This window comes from Siniperca chuatsi, linkage group LG2 (assembly GCF_020085105.1).
Source record: "Siniperca chuatsi isolate FFG_IHB_CAS linkage group LG2, ASM2008510v1, whole genome shotgun sequence".
Lineage (NCBI taxonomy): Eukaryota > Metazoa > Chordata > Actinopteri > Centrarchiformes > Sinipercidae > Siniperca > Siniperca chuatsi.
This window is the reverse complement of record NC_058043.1, coordinates 16,563,928-16,580,091: the sequence shown is the minus strand read 5'-3', so window position 1 is coordinate 16,580,091 and position 16,164 is coordinate 16,563,928. Positions and strand designations below refer to the sequence as shown.

The 16,164-nt window shown below is 39.4% G+C and overlaps 1 protein-coding gene and 1 long non-coding RNA gene across 4 annotated transcripts; one reads left to right on the top strand and one right to left on the bottom strand.

The window, feature by feature from the left end:
• Positions 1 to 335: 335 nt before the first annotated feature.
• On the top strand, positions 336 to 10,717 carry LOC122864970. Its single transcript, XR_006375359.1, has 2 exons — positions 336 to 640; positions 10,651 to 10,717. It is a non-coding gene; the product is annotated as an uncharacterized LOC122864970 (long non-coding RNA).
• Positions 1,365 to 16,126, bottom strand: frs3 (fibroblast growth factor receptor substrate 3). 3 transcript variants are annotated; one of them, XM_044172662.1, is made up of 7 exons: positions 15,829 to 16,126; positions 14,140 to 14,265; positions 13,920 to 14,008; positions 13,541 to 13,727; positions 11,735 to 11,896; positions 9,828 to 9,949; positions 1,365 to 9,746 (listed from the first exon to the last, which is right to left on the bottom strand). In XM_044172662.1, the coding sequence occupies exons 3-7, from the start codon at positions 13,983 to 13,985 to the stop codon at positions 8,424 to 8,426; spliced, it is 1,860 nt and encodes a 619-aa protein (XP_044028597.1). In that variant the 5' UTR covers positions 13,986 to 14,008; positions 14,140 to 14,265; positions 15,829 to 16,126; the 3' UTR covers positions 1,365 to 8,423. The 3 variants fall into 3 exon arrangements, with proteins under 3 accessions (XP_044028597.1, XP_044028601.1, XP_044028588.1); XM_044172666.1 differs by lacking the exon at positions 15,829 to 16,126 and adding an exon at positions 15,373 to 15,801; XM_044172653.1 differs by lacking the exons at positions 14,140 to 14,265; positions 15,829 to 16,126 and having other exon boundaries at positions 13,920 to 14,015.
• Positions 16,127 to 16,164: the final 38 nt, after the last annotated feature.

The following is a 16,164-nucleotide window of genomic DNA, read 5'->3' as shown; positions in this document are numbered from 1 at the left end:
ATAACCGAATCTAATAATGTGGACAGACTTACTTCACTTATTTTATTTGTCTTATTTTGCTTGCACTCATTTATACTGTATGGCATCTTATTACTGTAATAGTTACATGGAAGCGCTGCTTTATCATGTACATCTCCAGCTCTTTTCATTCATTATTTTGATATTACTTTGTATTTTTATTTTTATATTTATCTTCATAATCTGACTTTATTGTACTTTTTACTTATTTACTACAGGTGTACTGTGCCTTAATCCTATTGTTCATTTATTAAATCTTTTTTTAGTATTTATATTTCACTAACTTCCTTCTTCTAGTTTTTATAATCATCGTTACTGTACTTCTCCTGCTGCTGTGACAATTAAATTTACCACTTTGGCATCAATAAAGTTTATCTTATCTGAGCGTAAATAGTTTCTGATATATAGAGTCTGGAATGTGCAACTGAAAACAAATAACATTCCCATCAACCTCAGCTGTACGCTAACACGCTAAATTAAGGTGGTGACCATTTGTGTAAAGACAACACTGACATCACCTTTTAAGTTGATATTGCAAACCTGTTTGCTTAATTACACATCCAACAGTTACGGAGCAACATTATCATTCATTTGGAGTCGTGTTTCTGGCCACCTGATGAATGTAAGTACACTATCTACTCTCTTTCAGCTCAGTTTTTGGTCTCTCCCAAAATTCCTGAGGGAAATATCTAGCTCTTTAGCTGCTAAATGCTCCACCAGCTAGTTGCTAACTTTGTCTGTTTGCTGTTTGGTGCTGGTCAGGTAGTGTACAGTGGGTTTTTATAGCTTTTTCCTGCCTGCTGCAGCTGAAAATGACACTATGAGAGCAGTGAGAGTGAACCGAAACAGTAAAGTTGTGGGTTGGACAGCTAAACAATGAGCTGAAACTCACTATAAAAGGTATAATTGCCATAATTGCTGGATGGGCCATCAATAAAGTTATATTTGACTAATTACTGCAATTTACAATTCAGCTGTCTTATATACAACTCAGAAGCCCCCAAAACCTTTATATTTTGTGTCTTATATCTCATTTTCCTTTAAATGTGAAGCCCTGCCACAACTTCCTGTCACATGTTTGCACCCATGTAAAATCCCGCCACTGTTTGTTATACAGTTTATAGTGAAAACGCCACCGGGAAATTTCAGACGATCATATTTCAGGTATATTTGGTGGTCAGACAGAAACCCAACCCTCAAATGACAAACTGTAGAGCGAGTTTCATGACGCCATGTACAGGCTTTGTCTATCTACCTGTGTTCTGTTACAACAAAATGAATTATTGATCACTTTAGTTAAGTTAAAACCCTCCAGACTTAACATTAGTGACATCAACTAGAGTAGAAACAATGAAAGCTCTGCTTTATTTGTGAGGCTCCTCTTTTGATACAATTATTCAATAACCATAAAACAAGGCAGACATACGAACACAAGACAAGACAGCTACTATTTAAGGCATATATTTACAGTTTGCTGTAAATCTCTAGAGCTAACAAGGACCATGCTCTCTGTACATCAAATTATTAAAATAGTTTACACACTGGCAGACACTAAGTACATGCTCAAAAGAAGTTAATATTCAGCTGCAAAAACAATTGTTGAATAAAATCACGATTTAATTTCTGGTTTAAGCAAAAATGGGAAACATGATTTTGTCCACTTGGACAATAAGTAATATCCCGGGCAGGTTGTTGAGCTACAGACAGCTGTACATGTTCTCAACAAAAAGGCAATCTACTTTGAATGGTGTTCACACAGTTAACATAATTTCTCTCCTCAGGGTACAGACATCCACACAGTGCAGCTTTTCTCAGCTGCTGGGCTGAAGGATGAATGATTATCCACACTTGTAGAGTATTGTATTACACACATTTAAACAGGTCCGTTTCACGTCTGTCTTCAATGTTTCTTTAGAAAAGAATAAAAAGACCAGAACAAACAAAGCATTTCGCCTCTAAGAGTGATCAGGTTTGATCATCAACAGCCCAAAAAGGTTTGGTGTTCACATAAGCTGTGTTGACCTGACTCGTTTCTTTGTCTCTTAAAAAAAGATATATATATATATTTTAGATCTTCTACTGTTCTGATTGTTGAGCAGCCTGTTCTGGTATATTTTATAAAAATATTCTAGGAATACCTTAAAAAATATCTTGTAAATGTTGCAATGTTAAAAATTTTACATGTTATGAACTGAAGAGGCACATGATCCTGGAGGGAAAATGCTTTGTTTGCTCAAATACATTTATTGTTTCTTTGAGACATTAAAGGTTTGACTTAATAAAAATAATAGACACTGTTTAGTGCGCAATAAGATATTTTCATAGCTTCATTTTAATATTAGAATTACATTTACTTACTTACATTTTGGACAAATCCACACTCTATAATTGATAAAATTGTCAGGCTCACTTTGTTTTGGGACAGGGTGGGATGAAGAGGAGGTCAGATAACATACAACACATCTCTGTGTGGAATGATTTAAGAATGAAAATGATCCAAATGTTTCTTTTTGACAGTCCAACAAATGAGGTAAATCAGCTTTTCATATTCACCTCTAATGGCAGCATGATAAGACCATCACTGCATACTCATTTATAAGCCATGGATGGACACAGAAACATACAACAAATATTTTAAGAAACTTTTTCAAACTGAGACATACATAAAACATAAAAGAAGTTTTCCCTCTTTCAGCAAAAATATTTAGCATGGTTAAACCTTCAAGCTGTGCATTCATATCACAAGTAGAGTCTACAACAGCAGTGATTCACTCGAGTCTCACTCGATGAGTCAGAGAGTACCTGCAGCTCCTTGTAGGTCCCGGATTCTGTCATGCTCAAGCATATTTGGCACTCATTCGATTCATAAACTGATATAATAGTCACAAAGTTAGGCCAATGCAACCTGTATGTAAATACACAAATCTGTCACAAAAATGTACAGCTCAGACCCGTACATGTACATCACCCTCTGGTGGTGATTACACCCTCGTACCAGACAAAAACAAACCTGATTAAAAAAATACACAATAATAATAATAATAATAATCAGAAGAAGAGATATTACAGTTTTCTGATACGTTCAGTATTTTGACAGAGATCTATCTCATAGCGTGGACAGGAAGTTGAGGTTTTACAATATGTCATTTTAATTATGATGTTCTGTGGGAGATGTATTTTTTTTTAAGGTGATGATGTACAGAATTCCTTAGGAGATGATGAAGATGAAAACCACTGATGAAGATGATGTGTAGCACTATGGTGCAAACCGTGTTGCAGGCCTTTCTTTCTGTTCTTACTATATTCCATTTAATCTGACTTGTGTTACACATTTGGAGTTGTTGCAAATTGGAAAAGTATACAAAAAAACCCCAGAAATCTCTGAAAGGAATTTTATTTTCACATTCTTCAGCACTATGAGAAGAAATGGCAGCTGATGAGAAATCAGATGGAGTGCACCATAGCCACGACATTATAATGACAAACACACCGTAATCTTTACTCATAATAAACATTATAAGCTACAGGACATACTAGTCATGATTCAACACCTTTTCAGTCACGTTGGGTTTGGCTGTTTCACTGCATCTCATTATTAAGATTATGTCTCATGTAATCTCAACAAATGAGGATTCATTCAATTTTAAGTTTTACAACCCTCAAGAAAGACCTTTTCGCTTTCATGCCAAGAGTTAGATGAGAAGATTGATACCACTTTCATTTGGTGTCAACCAAATGAGAATGAATTATGTGTGCCGGATTATTTCATGGCCGAAGGCATTGACTTTCTGCTGGTTGCCTGGCAACTACTGTCACCAGAAATAATTTTAAAATACAGTATAGTGAAAACAATTAGGAGCTGGCACGTTTTTTTCCAAATACAACTTCAAGTATGAAACCACTTTGACTAAAGCCCCTTTCAACTTCATCAGTCTTAAAACAAGTCATGAGATTATATATATTTTTTACAGCAGGCCGCCCTCAAAAACTGCAATGAAAATGTTTCTCCAGGTTGAATATGAAAGGCACAGTAAGAACTTTCTTTAAACGGACTTCAAGACACGTGTTCATGTTTGTACAGTAAACACAGAGCAAGCCCTTTTGTTAAACAACCAATACAATAAATTCAGTTTGGGGAACTTAATGACAGGAGTTGTTATTTCGACTTGTGGCTCGTTGCCCTGCAGATTACATCAGTGGAACAAATCACACCAATGAGCAGCGCTTAATGATTTCACTGACACCAGTGTGAATCACGCCTCGAGCATCAACACTGAGGGTTATGAAAATGAAACGCTTGAGATAGCATCAACATCGAGCCAATCACAATGAATTATGAGATGGGAACTGCACATCTTTTGAACTCAAGTGCAATGAGATCGCACGAGCTGTTTTTGTGCAGAACGATTTGAAAAACATTTATTTAACATATCTATTTATTTTGCTTATTAATCCGTAAACACAGGAGTATGTGGTAATGATGCCAGGTTTGGGTGGTAATGAGGTTACTGCGTTATAACAAAGATAGTTAACACATTTCAACATGGATTTTTTTTTTTTTTAAATGACCATAAAACCACATGTAACAATAATCTGAGAAATTAGATGAAACACTTTCTGATTCCGGTATGAAACATCACCACTGGTTTGAAAAGTTTAATACGATAAGATTTAATTTAATTACTGGCAATGGTCACCTACTGTATGGCACTGTTATTGTGAGATTAAGCAAACACAGTGTCTGACAATCAAGAAAACAGGCATCTTTTTTAAATTATTTTTTTTAAACTTTCATAGCTAAAATCGTACTATGAAAAGTAAACATCATATCTGAAATAAAAATAAGACTGCTGATTCACAGAAGAACAGGCGATTAAATACATTAAGCCCATAGCTCTATTAGACTACTATTTAAATTTCACACTTTACACATTGGTCTGATTTAGATCGACAAAACAAAATTTCACCTATTATTGCAAAAATGTAAACATCCTTCCAATGTATCATGACAGTATATTTGAAAATACAGTCAAAAATGTCAGCTAAAAGTTGGCCTTTTTTGTTATAGAAGAGACTTCTTTTTTTAACGTCATATCAAAGTATGACGATCAAACAAAAATACAAACTATCAACTTTTGATTTTGGGTTATTTGATGCTTCTGTTTGGGAATGTTCATCAGAAACTAGACTTCATCCCACTTTCACATTGTTGTTACTATAGCGGTGAAATTATTAGTCAACTAATTGATTACTCCCATATCAAGTAAAACAGCCAAACATTTGCTCATTTGTGAGAATTTTCTTGGTTTTACATAATTGTAAACTGAATATTTTGGGGTTTTGGATTGTTGGTCATCATCTTGGGTTCAGGGAAATTGTGATAGACATTTACAGACCAAACAATTAACCAATTAATCGACCAGGTTAACTGAAAATTGTTAGTTGCCGTCCGACAAACCAGTGAATTTAGGTCATAAATACCCCGTTATCACATATCTAAAAATAACATGTACTTTTTTCGTGTTTTTTCTGTTTTATATCATTGGAAAATTGATATCTTTGAAGTTTGGACTGTTGATTGGACAAAACGAGCAATTTGGAAATGACATCATGGGCTGTAGGAAACTGGTGTGCATTTATCACCATTTTCTGACATTTTACTGACCAACTGAACAATTCTGGTTAGTCAAAAAATATGAAAGTCATAAAATACAAATAAGTTTATCAAACCTAAAAATAACAGTTAGTAATAGATTCTGTGAGTTTGGGTAATTGATTAAAATAATTCATAAAGCAAAAATGCCAAACATTTACTGTATCTAGCTTTTCTCTAACTGTTTTAGATCATTGTAAATTAAACATCTAAATTAAATATATGTAATGTAAAATAAATATCTATATAGCAATTTAAGGACATTTTGGGTTCAGGGACATAGCATTTTCTATTATTGTCTGACATTTTATAGACTAAACAATTAATTAAAATAAAAAATTAGATGATAATGAAAAAAAATCTGTATCACCACATCCCGCACATCTAAACGCTGGAGGCGTTACTTATGATGAGCAGTGGGGTCCTACATGAACAGTTCTGGTTATTTCACATGAGAGATTTCTGTCTGTGTTGTTTTATGGGCAGGTCTCGTTTGGAAAATGGTGACCTGAGCACAAATCACTTCACTCACAAACTTTAAGCTGTTGGTTGGGTTTTTTTTGCACCTCAGGTCACACAGAAGCCAAAAAACCCCTCCTTATCAGAAGTTGAGAATTTGAACTTGCATCTCCTATTTAGCTCTTGAACGCTCTGTTAAAAAATAAGCAAAAGATAAACTTCAGCTAACTGCTGCAATACATCTGCATTTGAAGGCCTATGAATCTAGAACATTTGGCCTTCCTCCTTCAGCTGAAAATACCAACTTGATATGAGAGCACAACAAAAAGATGACAGCATCAGTGGGCCTGTGCTTCCGTTACCTCTCCTTCCAGACAGCCAGTTTGTCAAGAAAACAATCTCAGAAATAATCTCAGAAGAACACAACAATGCTACTTCTATTAGCAATTAACAATATGGTAAAAGATCTGACATCGCATATGTTTTCATTTAGACAAGTACCTGTAGCTTACATGAGCTACTGTTACTATGTACATGTAGCAGCATAAAACCACCCTAACTGTGATTATCAGACTACAAGATTACCATTCAAATATCTCGCTCTGAAATGGCTGTCGATGTTGATGAGGTGGAATGTGCAGTTTTTGTCGTTTAATTTCTACTTATCCTTAAAAAAAGTCGGATTTTAAAGTTAGTCTCCCGACTGTTATCACCTTATTCCTTTCCATCTTAAAGTTTTCTACATATCCTATTGGCACGTTTGATTTTATTCATCATACAGTTTGCAATTAAGTTTTGGCACTTAAATATAAATACAGTCTTTCTTTTTTCAAAATATAATTAAGCACAGTTATAACAGTAATACACCAGTGTCCAGTGATAATTTGAGGTGAAACTTTGGTCTCCATATTACCAACTGGATTACAAAACGCTGGTCATTACATGGAAAACAAAATTATTAATTTTTTTATTTAAAAAAAACAAATAAATAACAAAATAAATAAATAAATAAATATCTGACTAAGGTTGATTAAAAAGCCTCACAAAAATCTCCACCGCATGACTTTGCAACATACTTGATTACCCTTTAAACAGACCATTCACACCTGATAATTGACAAATTATAGATTCAGCACAATTTATGTGAGGTTATAGCTTAATGCCACTATTGTAGGTTGTTGATGTCTCCATCAAAACATGTAAATAAACTATCTACAATGCTGACTAAGAATGTCCATGAAATATTTGGCCCCCTCTGCTTTTGGTAAAAGGACACGGTCGAACCTGTGGCTCCAGTAGAGTGGGAGTGGAGACAAGGAGCGCTTCAGGGACCCTGGGTCAAAAGTGCAACGTGACAAGCGTAAACCGTGTGGACCTCCTGCAGGTCTGGGATGATGTGCAGGAGGTGTGATCGAAGATGATATGCTACTTTTTCGTTTGCTGCATGTGGATAGGAGGGAGCCAAAGCTCGTTTTAATCCATGTGTGCTACTTTTACCATCATTCAGTTTAGTATAATTTTCTAAATATCACCTTCTCTTCTGTTCATTTAATTAAATTTTTCTTGGATTGGACGACACCATTCCTAAAATATGATAAAATACAATTCCATAGGATTGTGTGCAAAATGCTCCAGAGGCATATAATAACAAATAATGGTCTCTTCTACTAGCCACACTATTAGACTTATATGCTTGTGATGAGGTATGAATATTGGCCAGTATCTCGGAGGAACCATTAACCTTCCTTCATGCCAACAACTATTTTTGACTCTCATAGTATTTAAGTAATAAACCACATGGATGAAGAATAAGTAAATGAACAATAATATTTGAGTGGAGATGGGTTTATGAATTAGAATTTGCTAATACAATATGGCAATGACTGCTTCCACTGAAAACAGAGATCTCTGCTCTAAGTCATAGCTAAGCATAAAACCATACACACACGCACACACACACACACACACACAAACACACACACATACATGGTTTTATGCTTATATATAAATATCCATATATCCAGCTAACAGTATTTGCAGTAAAAATTGCCAATTTGGAGTGTCACACCACATATCTAATAAATAACACAGAATAAAATGGCAAATTCTCCTCAGAGATTTCTCATTTCCTTTTATATGCACAGATAGGTTTCAGTAAGTTTCTAATTAGGTACCTGTACTGTATTAGTCAGCCCGACAGTTGAATGGATGGATGACAGTGAAGGGTCCAGTGTGCTAAGTTGAGGATAAGCCTTCATCTGTCTTCATCGTTCCTCTTCAGTTTGAACACCGTTTACAGAGGCAGGTCTGTGCTGTTGTGGCGAGTCTTTCTGGAAGTCCCATCATCCCTGGGCAGAGCTTTCTGCAGGTTGGACATGGCAGCGGTCTTCTTTAGGTCAATGACTGCGTAGCATTCACTGCGCCGGGGTGCCTGTGGGCCACATTTTTTGGGTGGTAGGCGCTGGTGCTGTGGCTGGGTCTGGGCACCCCCACTGCTGAGGGCTTGGCAGGGAGGTTCTCCCTCTAGGTCCACCTGGATGTAATTAAGCTGCCGCGACGGAGGCATGTGGCCGTGCTCACAGCCTCCAACCCCTGACCTTGATCGTCTGCGGAAATCAAAGCTAAATATCCGCCCCCCTCTGTCTGGCTGACATGACCGTGGATGCGGGGGGCAGGCGTGTCGAAGCCGGGGCGGCTGGACCTGCTCTGTGTTGACATAGTTCTGCAGGGCGTCTCTGTGGATGCCCCGACCATCCTGGTGGTACCCGTTGGGCGTCCCAGGGCCTTCTGAGAACTCGTACTCGTCAAAGTCTTCCTCTTCTTCCTCGTATTCCTCCTCATCCTGCTCATCGTCTTCCTCTTCCTGTTCGTCATCCCGCTGCAGAGCGCTGTACTCCCACACCGGCGGCAGAGAGGGCAGGTTCTCATAGTTAAGCAGAGCTGTTCGACGATGACCTCCACCTACGCCCCTCTCGCAGGCGTAGCCCTGCGGGGGTAGGGATGACGGGCCGTGGGCGTGTGGGTGCAGGAGGGAGTGGGAGTGACTGTCCCCAGTGCTGCTGCTGCTGCTTGAACCCACAGACTGCGACACGCTGCTGGGACTCAGCCGCTGCTTCCGGCCGCTCCTCAGGCCGTTGATGTTCTCGTAGGTGAGTTCGCCGCTTTGGCAGCTGTCTGGGTGCTCGAGGCCTGGGTGCCGGTGCGTGTGGTGATGGAAATGGTGATAGGAGTGAGAGTTGCACAGGTGCATAGTTGGCTCGTCTCCTTCCGTCTCTGAGCCTGTTGCACCCTCTACTGGCTGAAGGTTGTGAGGATTGTGCCCATGCCTCTCCCTCTCTCTCTCCCTCTCTCTCTCCAGCAGATGGCGTTGTGCTGGAGTGGGGCCCAGCATGAATTTGACCTCCTGTGAGGACGGCTGTAAGAACACCTGAGGATCGTTATGCTCCTCCAGGGGACAGCACCGCAGGTTGGACTGCGGATTTCCTTGGCCCCCGACGGGCATGGCTCCCCGTGTTGTTTCAGGGAAAGTACTGGGCCGCACCTCAGGCAGGGAGTGTACACAGTGACGCATAGAGAGATCCCCCTCCATACTAACAGTATTTACATAGGTGTGGGTCTGTTAGGGGAAATAAACACAAGGTCAAACTGAGAACTAGCACAGACACAGTGAACTATACGAAGCATGGATATGTCTTACCTGGTCTTCCAAACCCATGAGGCTATGTCCATGATCATCAGCAAGAGAGGGTTGGGAGGAATCACCTCTGATTGGATAACCAGGGTATCCATTGGGAAAGGCCTGGACAGGGAACGCTGGAGCTGCAAACACATTTATGTGACAATATAAAGTCGCCGACAAAGAAATGCGAGGCGATATTTCTGAAATCAGGTGGAACCCTGATTCAGTGTGCTCGACACGTGCAAACATGCCAAACTCAGAGAAAATGATGTGTCATGAATAGTATCAAGCTTTAAAAAAAGAAGTTGCAGTAAATATACATCTAGTCAATGCATTTTGTCATTTACACTCTTCTTTTGTTTTCAAAAGAGCCTTTTCAGCCTTTTGACTGAAAAATACTAGCATTTCATTAATGATCACGTTCTCTGAGAAAATAAAATCACTAATTTTGTCATAACAATAATGATGTAATTACAAATAAGATCAATCAAAACCCAAGTGTTCACCCACTTTACTTTATTAGGGCTAAAGTGCCATATCTGAGGGAGATTGATATTTCAGATGACACCTTTAGACTTTGTTTAGATGTTCTGAACAGTATAATTCAGTGGAACCGAAGGGGTTTTCCTGTCAATGGCTTTTGAGACTAATCATTTCTAAGAGAATATAAATGATGCAAACAAAATCAGAATTTCATACTTAACTCCAAAATTCTGTAATTTTCTTCTCACTGCTATAGAGCACTTTGTATACAGAAAATCCTCCTAAACGAACATATTCCAAAAAAGGTTTAACACACGTTTCTGTTTCCCTTTTTTGTCTGTTACCTGGTAAACTGCAGAATGCTGTCAACAAGAATATGATGCCAAATAAAAAGAGATGCATCCACACCAAAGCAATCATTTTAAGACCAGGTGCAGTACAGCAACCACCACCGTCAACATCATCATCATCATCATCAGAGGCAACAAAAGCGATCCAGTGGATCTACAGCAGATCTGATACTGAATAAAGTGCTGCCTGCCAACATGGAGACGAGCCAGCTGCCAAACATAGCTCTAACACTGACTTGCTATTTTCTAACATTCTGCTTGAGACATACAAAAACTGGTTTAGCCAGATGATATGAGGATGTAAAAATCAAGGTACAATATTGCAAGTTTAATCACAAGACTTTTCACTTCAACTTTTATTTATTATGTTATTTGTTTATCATAATCATATTTACTTGGTCCAGCCACATTTTAGGAACAATATTATAATACTGACCACAACATTATCTCGATAGAAAGAGGTTACAGAGTATTCAAAATGACATGATTCATGTTTTCATTTAAATAGTCATATTGTGTTTTAGATTAAAATCATGAATTAAAAAATAAAAGTAGATTCTCTCAATAATTGAAGATCTCACACTGTGTCAGATTCCATATGGTAAATGGCTGCATTTATATAGCACTTATATTTACACACACACCGATGACGAAGCGCTACCATGCAAGGTGCTGGCCTAACCATCGGAAGAAATTTGGACACTTCGACATGTGGACAGGAGGAGCTGGGAATCGAACTGCCAACCCTGTGATTAGTGGACTACCCGCGCCACCTCCTGAACCACAGGCGCCCAATAAAATATAACTTGCTATTCACTGAAACAGGTGAGCTATGACCCACGATATCTAAATACAAGAATCTTGTCACAATACAATCTTTATGAGGACATTAAAGACATAATAGTAACTTTTCACCCTGCTCTAACTGGCCATATGAAGTGAAAAATGTAACCTCTGTCTGTTAATGGCTGACAAATTCTGCTAAATTTAGGCTACTGCTGTATTGCTGCATGCAATTTCTACAGTAAATCTTAAGTGTATAATTAGCAGGACTCCTACTTTTGTGTGTGGTGTGTGTGTGGTGTGACTCACTGTTGGGAGTCTGTGGCGTGCGAGACATCTCCATCTCTGGTGTGTGACCACCGCGACTCATCATCATCGACTCTTCCACCACGTTGATGCTGTTACATTGCATCAGCTCCTGAAGCAGATTGAAGATCTCTTCTGCCCGGGAACACTTGAATGCAAAGATTCCTGATCAAACAAGCAAAAGAACAAAATCATTAGGCTACAATTAGTCACCAATAACGCAATGAAAAGACAAAGTCCATCTCTAACTCCATGGCTGAACTATAGATGGTTATATAAATGATTTATAAATACTGATAATACACCATATCAATAAATAGTCAACTGACAATTTGGCTTTAGGTTTACAAAGTTAAATTTGATCCTTTTACCCCTTAAAAAAAGGTTCCTGTGGCAAAATATTTAACATGTTTTATTGCTTCAGTAAATCGATCAAAACTGGCAAACTCGTACCGTTTATGTTACAAGTTTTTAGTTTATATTATGGTTACAGGGACACATGCAAAGGCTCTTGTCCAGTAACACAACATGGGGGAACACAAGCGACATGTAAAACTTGTGCTGAAATAAGACTTTACAATATTTGTGTCTTTTGAGTCACACAACCTCCTCTCCACCACGGAGACCCACTTTACTACACCTGACAGAAATAAACAACAAATGTTTACATAGTTTTGTGAAAGAAAGAGTGTGTTGCTGCACAGCGTACATACTGTTTGTGAGCAGAGGGTGATGTCGCATCCACAGGTGTGATTCATTTGGTATTATGCTCCTGACTCAAATGGTTATATGTTCACTGATATAAAATGAACCGTCATTCCTCTTTCACTTCTCCCGTGTTTAAGGGGACAGTATATTCGGTCAGAGCAGCTTGTGGGATAGTCGAACAGTTTTGGAAACGCCGTCTCCAGGCACCTTCCCGACGTCAGATTAAAGGGAAGGTTGTGTCCGACCATTTCTGTAACTTTCCGTAAATCGACGATCCGACATTTCCACCCACTTCACGCAATGATTGGCCAGCTGTATGGAGGTGAGAAAGGAGCCAGGGTTTGAGCTTCTCTCTCAAGCTCTCTCTGTGCATTCCTGACAACTATTTCTTTCAATTTTCATGTTAAGCGTACCATATCGGGTCCCCTCCCGACTTTTCACTCCACTTTCGAGTGTGGCTGTTCAGAACTAGTTAATAAGACGTGCTGTCCGACCACATTGGAAATCAGAAAAGTTTATATTTGTTCTGAACGAGCATAACCTGACCCTTACAGTTATACACGAAAGACCGCTTTGTGCTCCTGTGGGTCGATGTCGCACAGCACATGGTAAAAGTTGTCAAACAAGACAAGAGAAGCTGACAAAATGCTTCTTATCGGGATGTTACGAGGCGTCCCAGATGCTGTGTCGGTTGTCTTTCACTATGACACACTACATGGAATTAATTGAGCATTTGTTGCACCCAATGCTCATTTTGGTTCCCGACACTCCACCTCTGACGGGTCATTAGCCTTTTTTTTTTTTACAGGAGTTATTTTGACTTGTCATAGTTGGAAAAACACAGGTGTTCCTAATAACATTAACGATGGCTCCGTTCTATTCAAGTGTCCCAGTAAGCCATGACAGTGTGACAGTGAGCAGCATGCACACTGTGACATGTTAAAATGTCTTCAGTGACAAAAAGCCTAGTAAGCAACACCACACTAGTACATTTAAATAGAAAATAGAAATGGTAGATGATGATATGTATTGAAAAACCATCATCATCACGACTCGACAGCTGTGTTACTGAAGCAGAGACACAGAGAAAATGTAGCTTACCCTGCCCAGTCTGACAGCGACGACCGCTCTCGAAAGAAAACAGGTTGGAGTCGTAGCCGTAGCGGCGCAGGCAGAGATACGGCCACCGGATGGCGTCCCTCTTACGCGTGTGAAGAATGAGCTCGGTCTGGGTGAGCTCCATGATCCCAGAGCCCAGCTCGTTGCCCTCATCGTCCACATTGGTGACCTAAGACAGGGAGAAGAAATATAACGTGAAGATTATTGCAATACACTGTAAAACACATTAGTTTATTACAGCATAATGACCCATGGAAACAAACAGTACAAGTGGTGCTGTTATAAAAAAAAAAAAAAAATCACAAAACCAGACAGATCTGAAGTTATGTGTTGAATTTAAAGTTATTTTGGCATTAATGACCTTAAATTTGGTGAGATGGTTGTCTCGGATGGGGTCTCTGTACAGACAGCTCCAACAGCTCCCCATAGCTTCAGCAGGCCAGCTGAAACCTGTCATGGAAGTGAACATCATCAGCCACTGACAAGATCAGGAATTTAATGCCAATTATTCCAATTATTCAACTCAGACAAAACAACACTGAACGTCCACTTCGGGAAACAGGCACACACAAACTTCTTACTCAGTCCAGGCCATCAGTGTAAAGGGATTCACGTCTCAATCCCAGGATCTTCGACTGGGCATCGTCGTCACAAGACTGTTAGTTTGTTGGACTAACATCTTCAAGAAAAGCATGATGTTCTCCTCCCTGAAACGGTGAACAACATTCAGGTTTAGATATAAAACTTGTACGTGAAGACATAAACTGCAAGCAAATATAAATTTAGCTAATTTGAGCAGAAATATAGGTGGACTCCTGGCATCCTGGAGATGTAAACCTGCTGCACCTGTTGCATGTCATCTCTCCTCTTTCTCCCCTCATTTCCTGTCACCTCACTACTATCCACTGCCAAATGCTTTCAAATTAACTACAGATTAAGGATATTTAAAATCATGATTATCAAACATTTAGCATTATGACTTTTTAGGAAAGAGTTAGACAGTTGAGATTTTTTTTTTATCTTTCGTCTGTCAAGATTATAAAATATCTCCTATGTATAACTAAATAATGAAGTAAACATCTTCATTCCCTGATGAAGACCGTGAGATGCGGTTAAAAGTAGGGATGCACCGATTCCATACGCCAAATCAGCATCAGCGCCGAGACTGACCTCACTTAGCAGATTGTGTATCGGCCATGACACAACCAATCCACATTAAATCCAACTTCTCAATTCTCAATCAATTTTATTTTAAAATGAATCATTTCACTCTTTCATTCAAGGTGGGCTGCTAGTCCCACAACAATCCCTATATTGCTATAAATAAAAATAATCTGAATGGTACCTAGATTTTAAATTGAGCACTGGTATTGGCAGATAATCTGAGTTGAGGTATCGGGAGAGAAAAAGTTGGACCAGTGCATCCCTAGTTGAAAAGCTAGTAAGTGGGCTTTTGAGTTGAGAGTATTTTGTCGCACATCTCCTATATACATTCACAAATAACCCATACAAAAACCCAATACTACAAATTATTAAAAGAGTAAGTAAGAGTTTCCTGTAAAGTTATTACTGGAAATCACAAACTAAACGTCAACATAGGCCAGCTGTGCATCTTTAGATGTGGGGGAAAAAAATACTGGACTATCACATCAAATATACAAAACAATCGTACACATCTGTGATTTGAGCTCTAGACAAACTGCAGCACAGGACACTACACAGACAACAATGTCCACCAGTGATCATCCTGTTATTTCTGACACAGCCTCCACACACATTTCGGATCAACACCGCCGCATTATGTGAGCTCTAACCTGGGCCTCCACATCTGACTGGAGATGCCAGGCTTGGACTCCACACACCAAATCACAGCTACCTTGAACCAAATGCGAGCAGGCTAAAGAGCTCGGCTACACGTTACACACGTTGTCATACAGCCGGTGACTGAGCGGGCTTTCCCTCCACATCTGAGCTATTTACTGCAGAAAAATCACAGCCTTGTTTTTTTCCCCTCTCTCTCTCTCTCTCTCGCTCAATTAGCCAAGCCGACGCAGAGCTCCAAAACAAGCCGACAGCGAGGCTTCATCTGCCCCATCAGTGTGCAGAGACTCCAGCACAGCCATGCTACCACGAAACCAGCACACTGACATTAAACGCACAACGACACGGTTCAATGACCATTTGTTCTCATTGGTGTGAGGATACAATAGCGTGAGCACATAGCAGTCAACGGGGTAGGTGGAGAGCGACAGCGATGGTTTGCTACTCACATGTCTGGCACGGATTTTTTTTTTTAATATATATTAGCCCTAATGCGAAATAAGCATTGAGACTGCGAGTAGTTATCGGCGTCTGCTGCTGCTGCTGCTGCTGGTAGCGGGATGTGGCGCTTGCACGGCAGAGAAGCGAGTAAAAGATGCAGTGAGAGCAGTAAAAAAAAAAAAAAAAAATGTTGTTATTTTTTTCTCCTCCTATTACGCCCCCCTACTGCAGCACGGGCCTCTGCCTGTATGACATTTCCAAAGCAGCTGGGGTGAGAGTTCACCGCCAGACAACGAGGCTGAGAGGAGCGACAAGAAGGTAAGAAACGCTGGAGGACCAGAGAG

Bases quoted from the DNA above. Each gene is read 5' to 3' on its own strand.
- frs3 (XM_044172653.1), bottom strand. From the start codon at position 14,015: ATGACAGGTTTCAGCTGGCCTGCTGAAGCTATGGGGAGCTGTTGGAGC. The intron at 11,897-13,540 runs GTAAGCTACATT...TTGTTTGATCAG, and splicing joins TCGCTGTCAGACTGGGCAGG to GAATCTTTGCATTCAAGTGT. The intron at 9,950-11,734 runs GTGAGTCACACC...ATGTGTTTGCAG, and splicing joins CACGCCACAGACTCCCAACA to CTCCAGCGTTCCCTGTCCAG.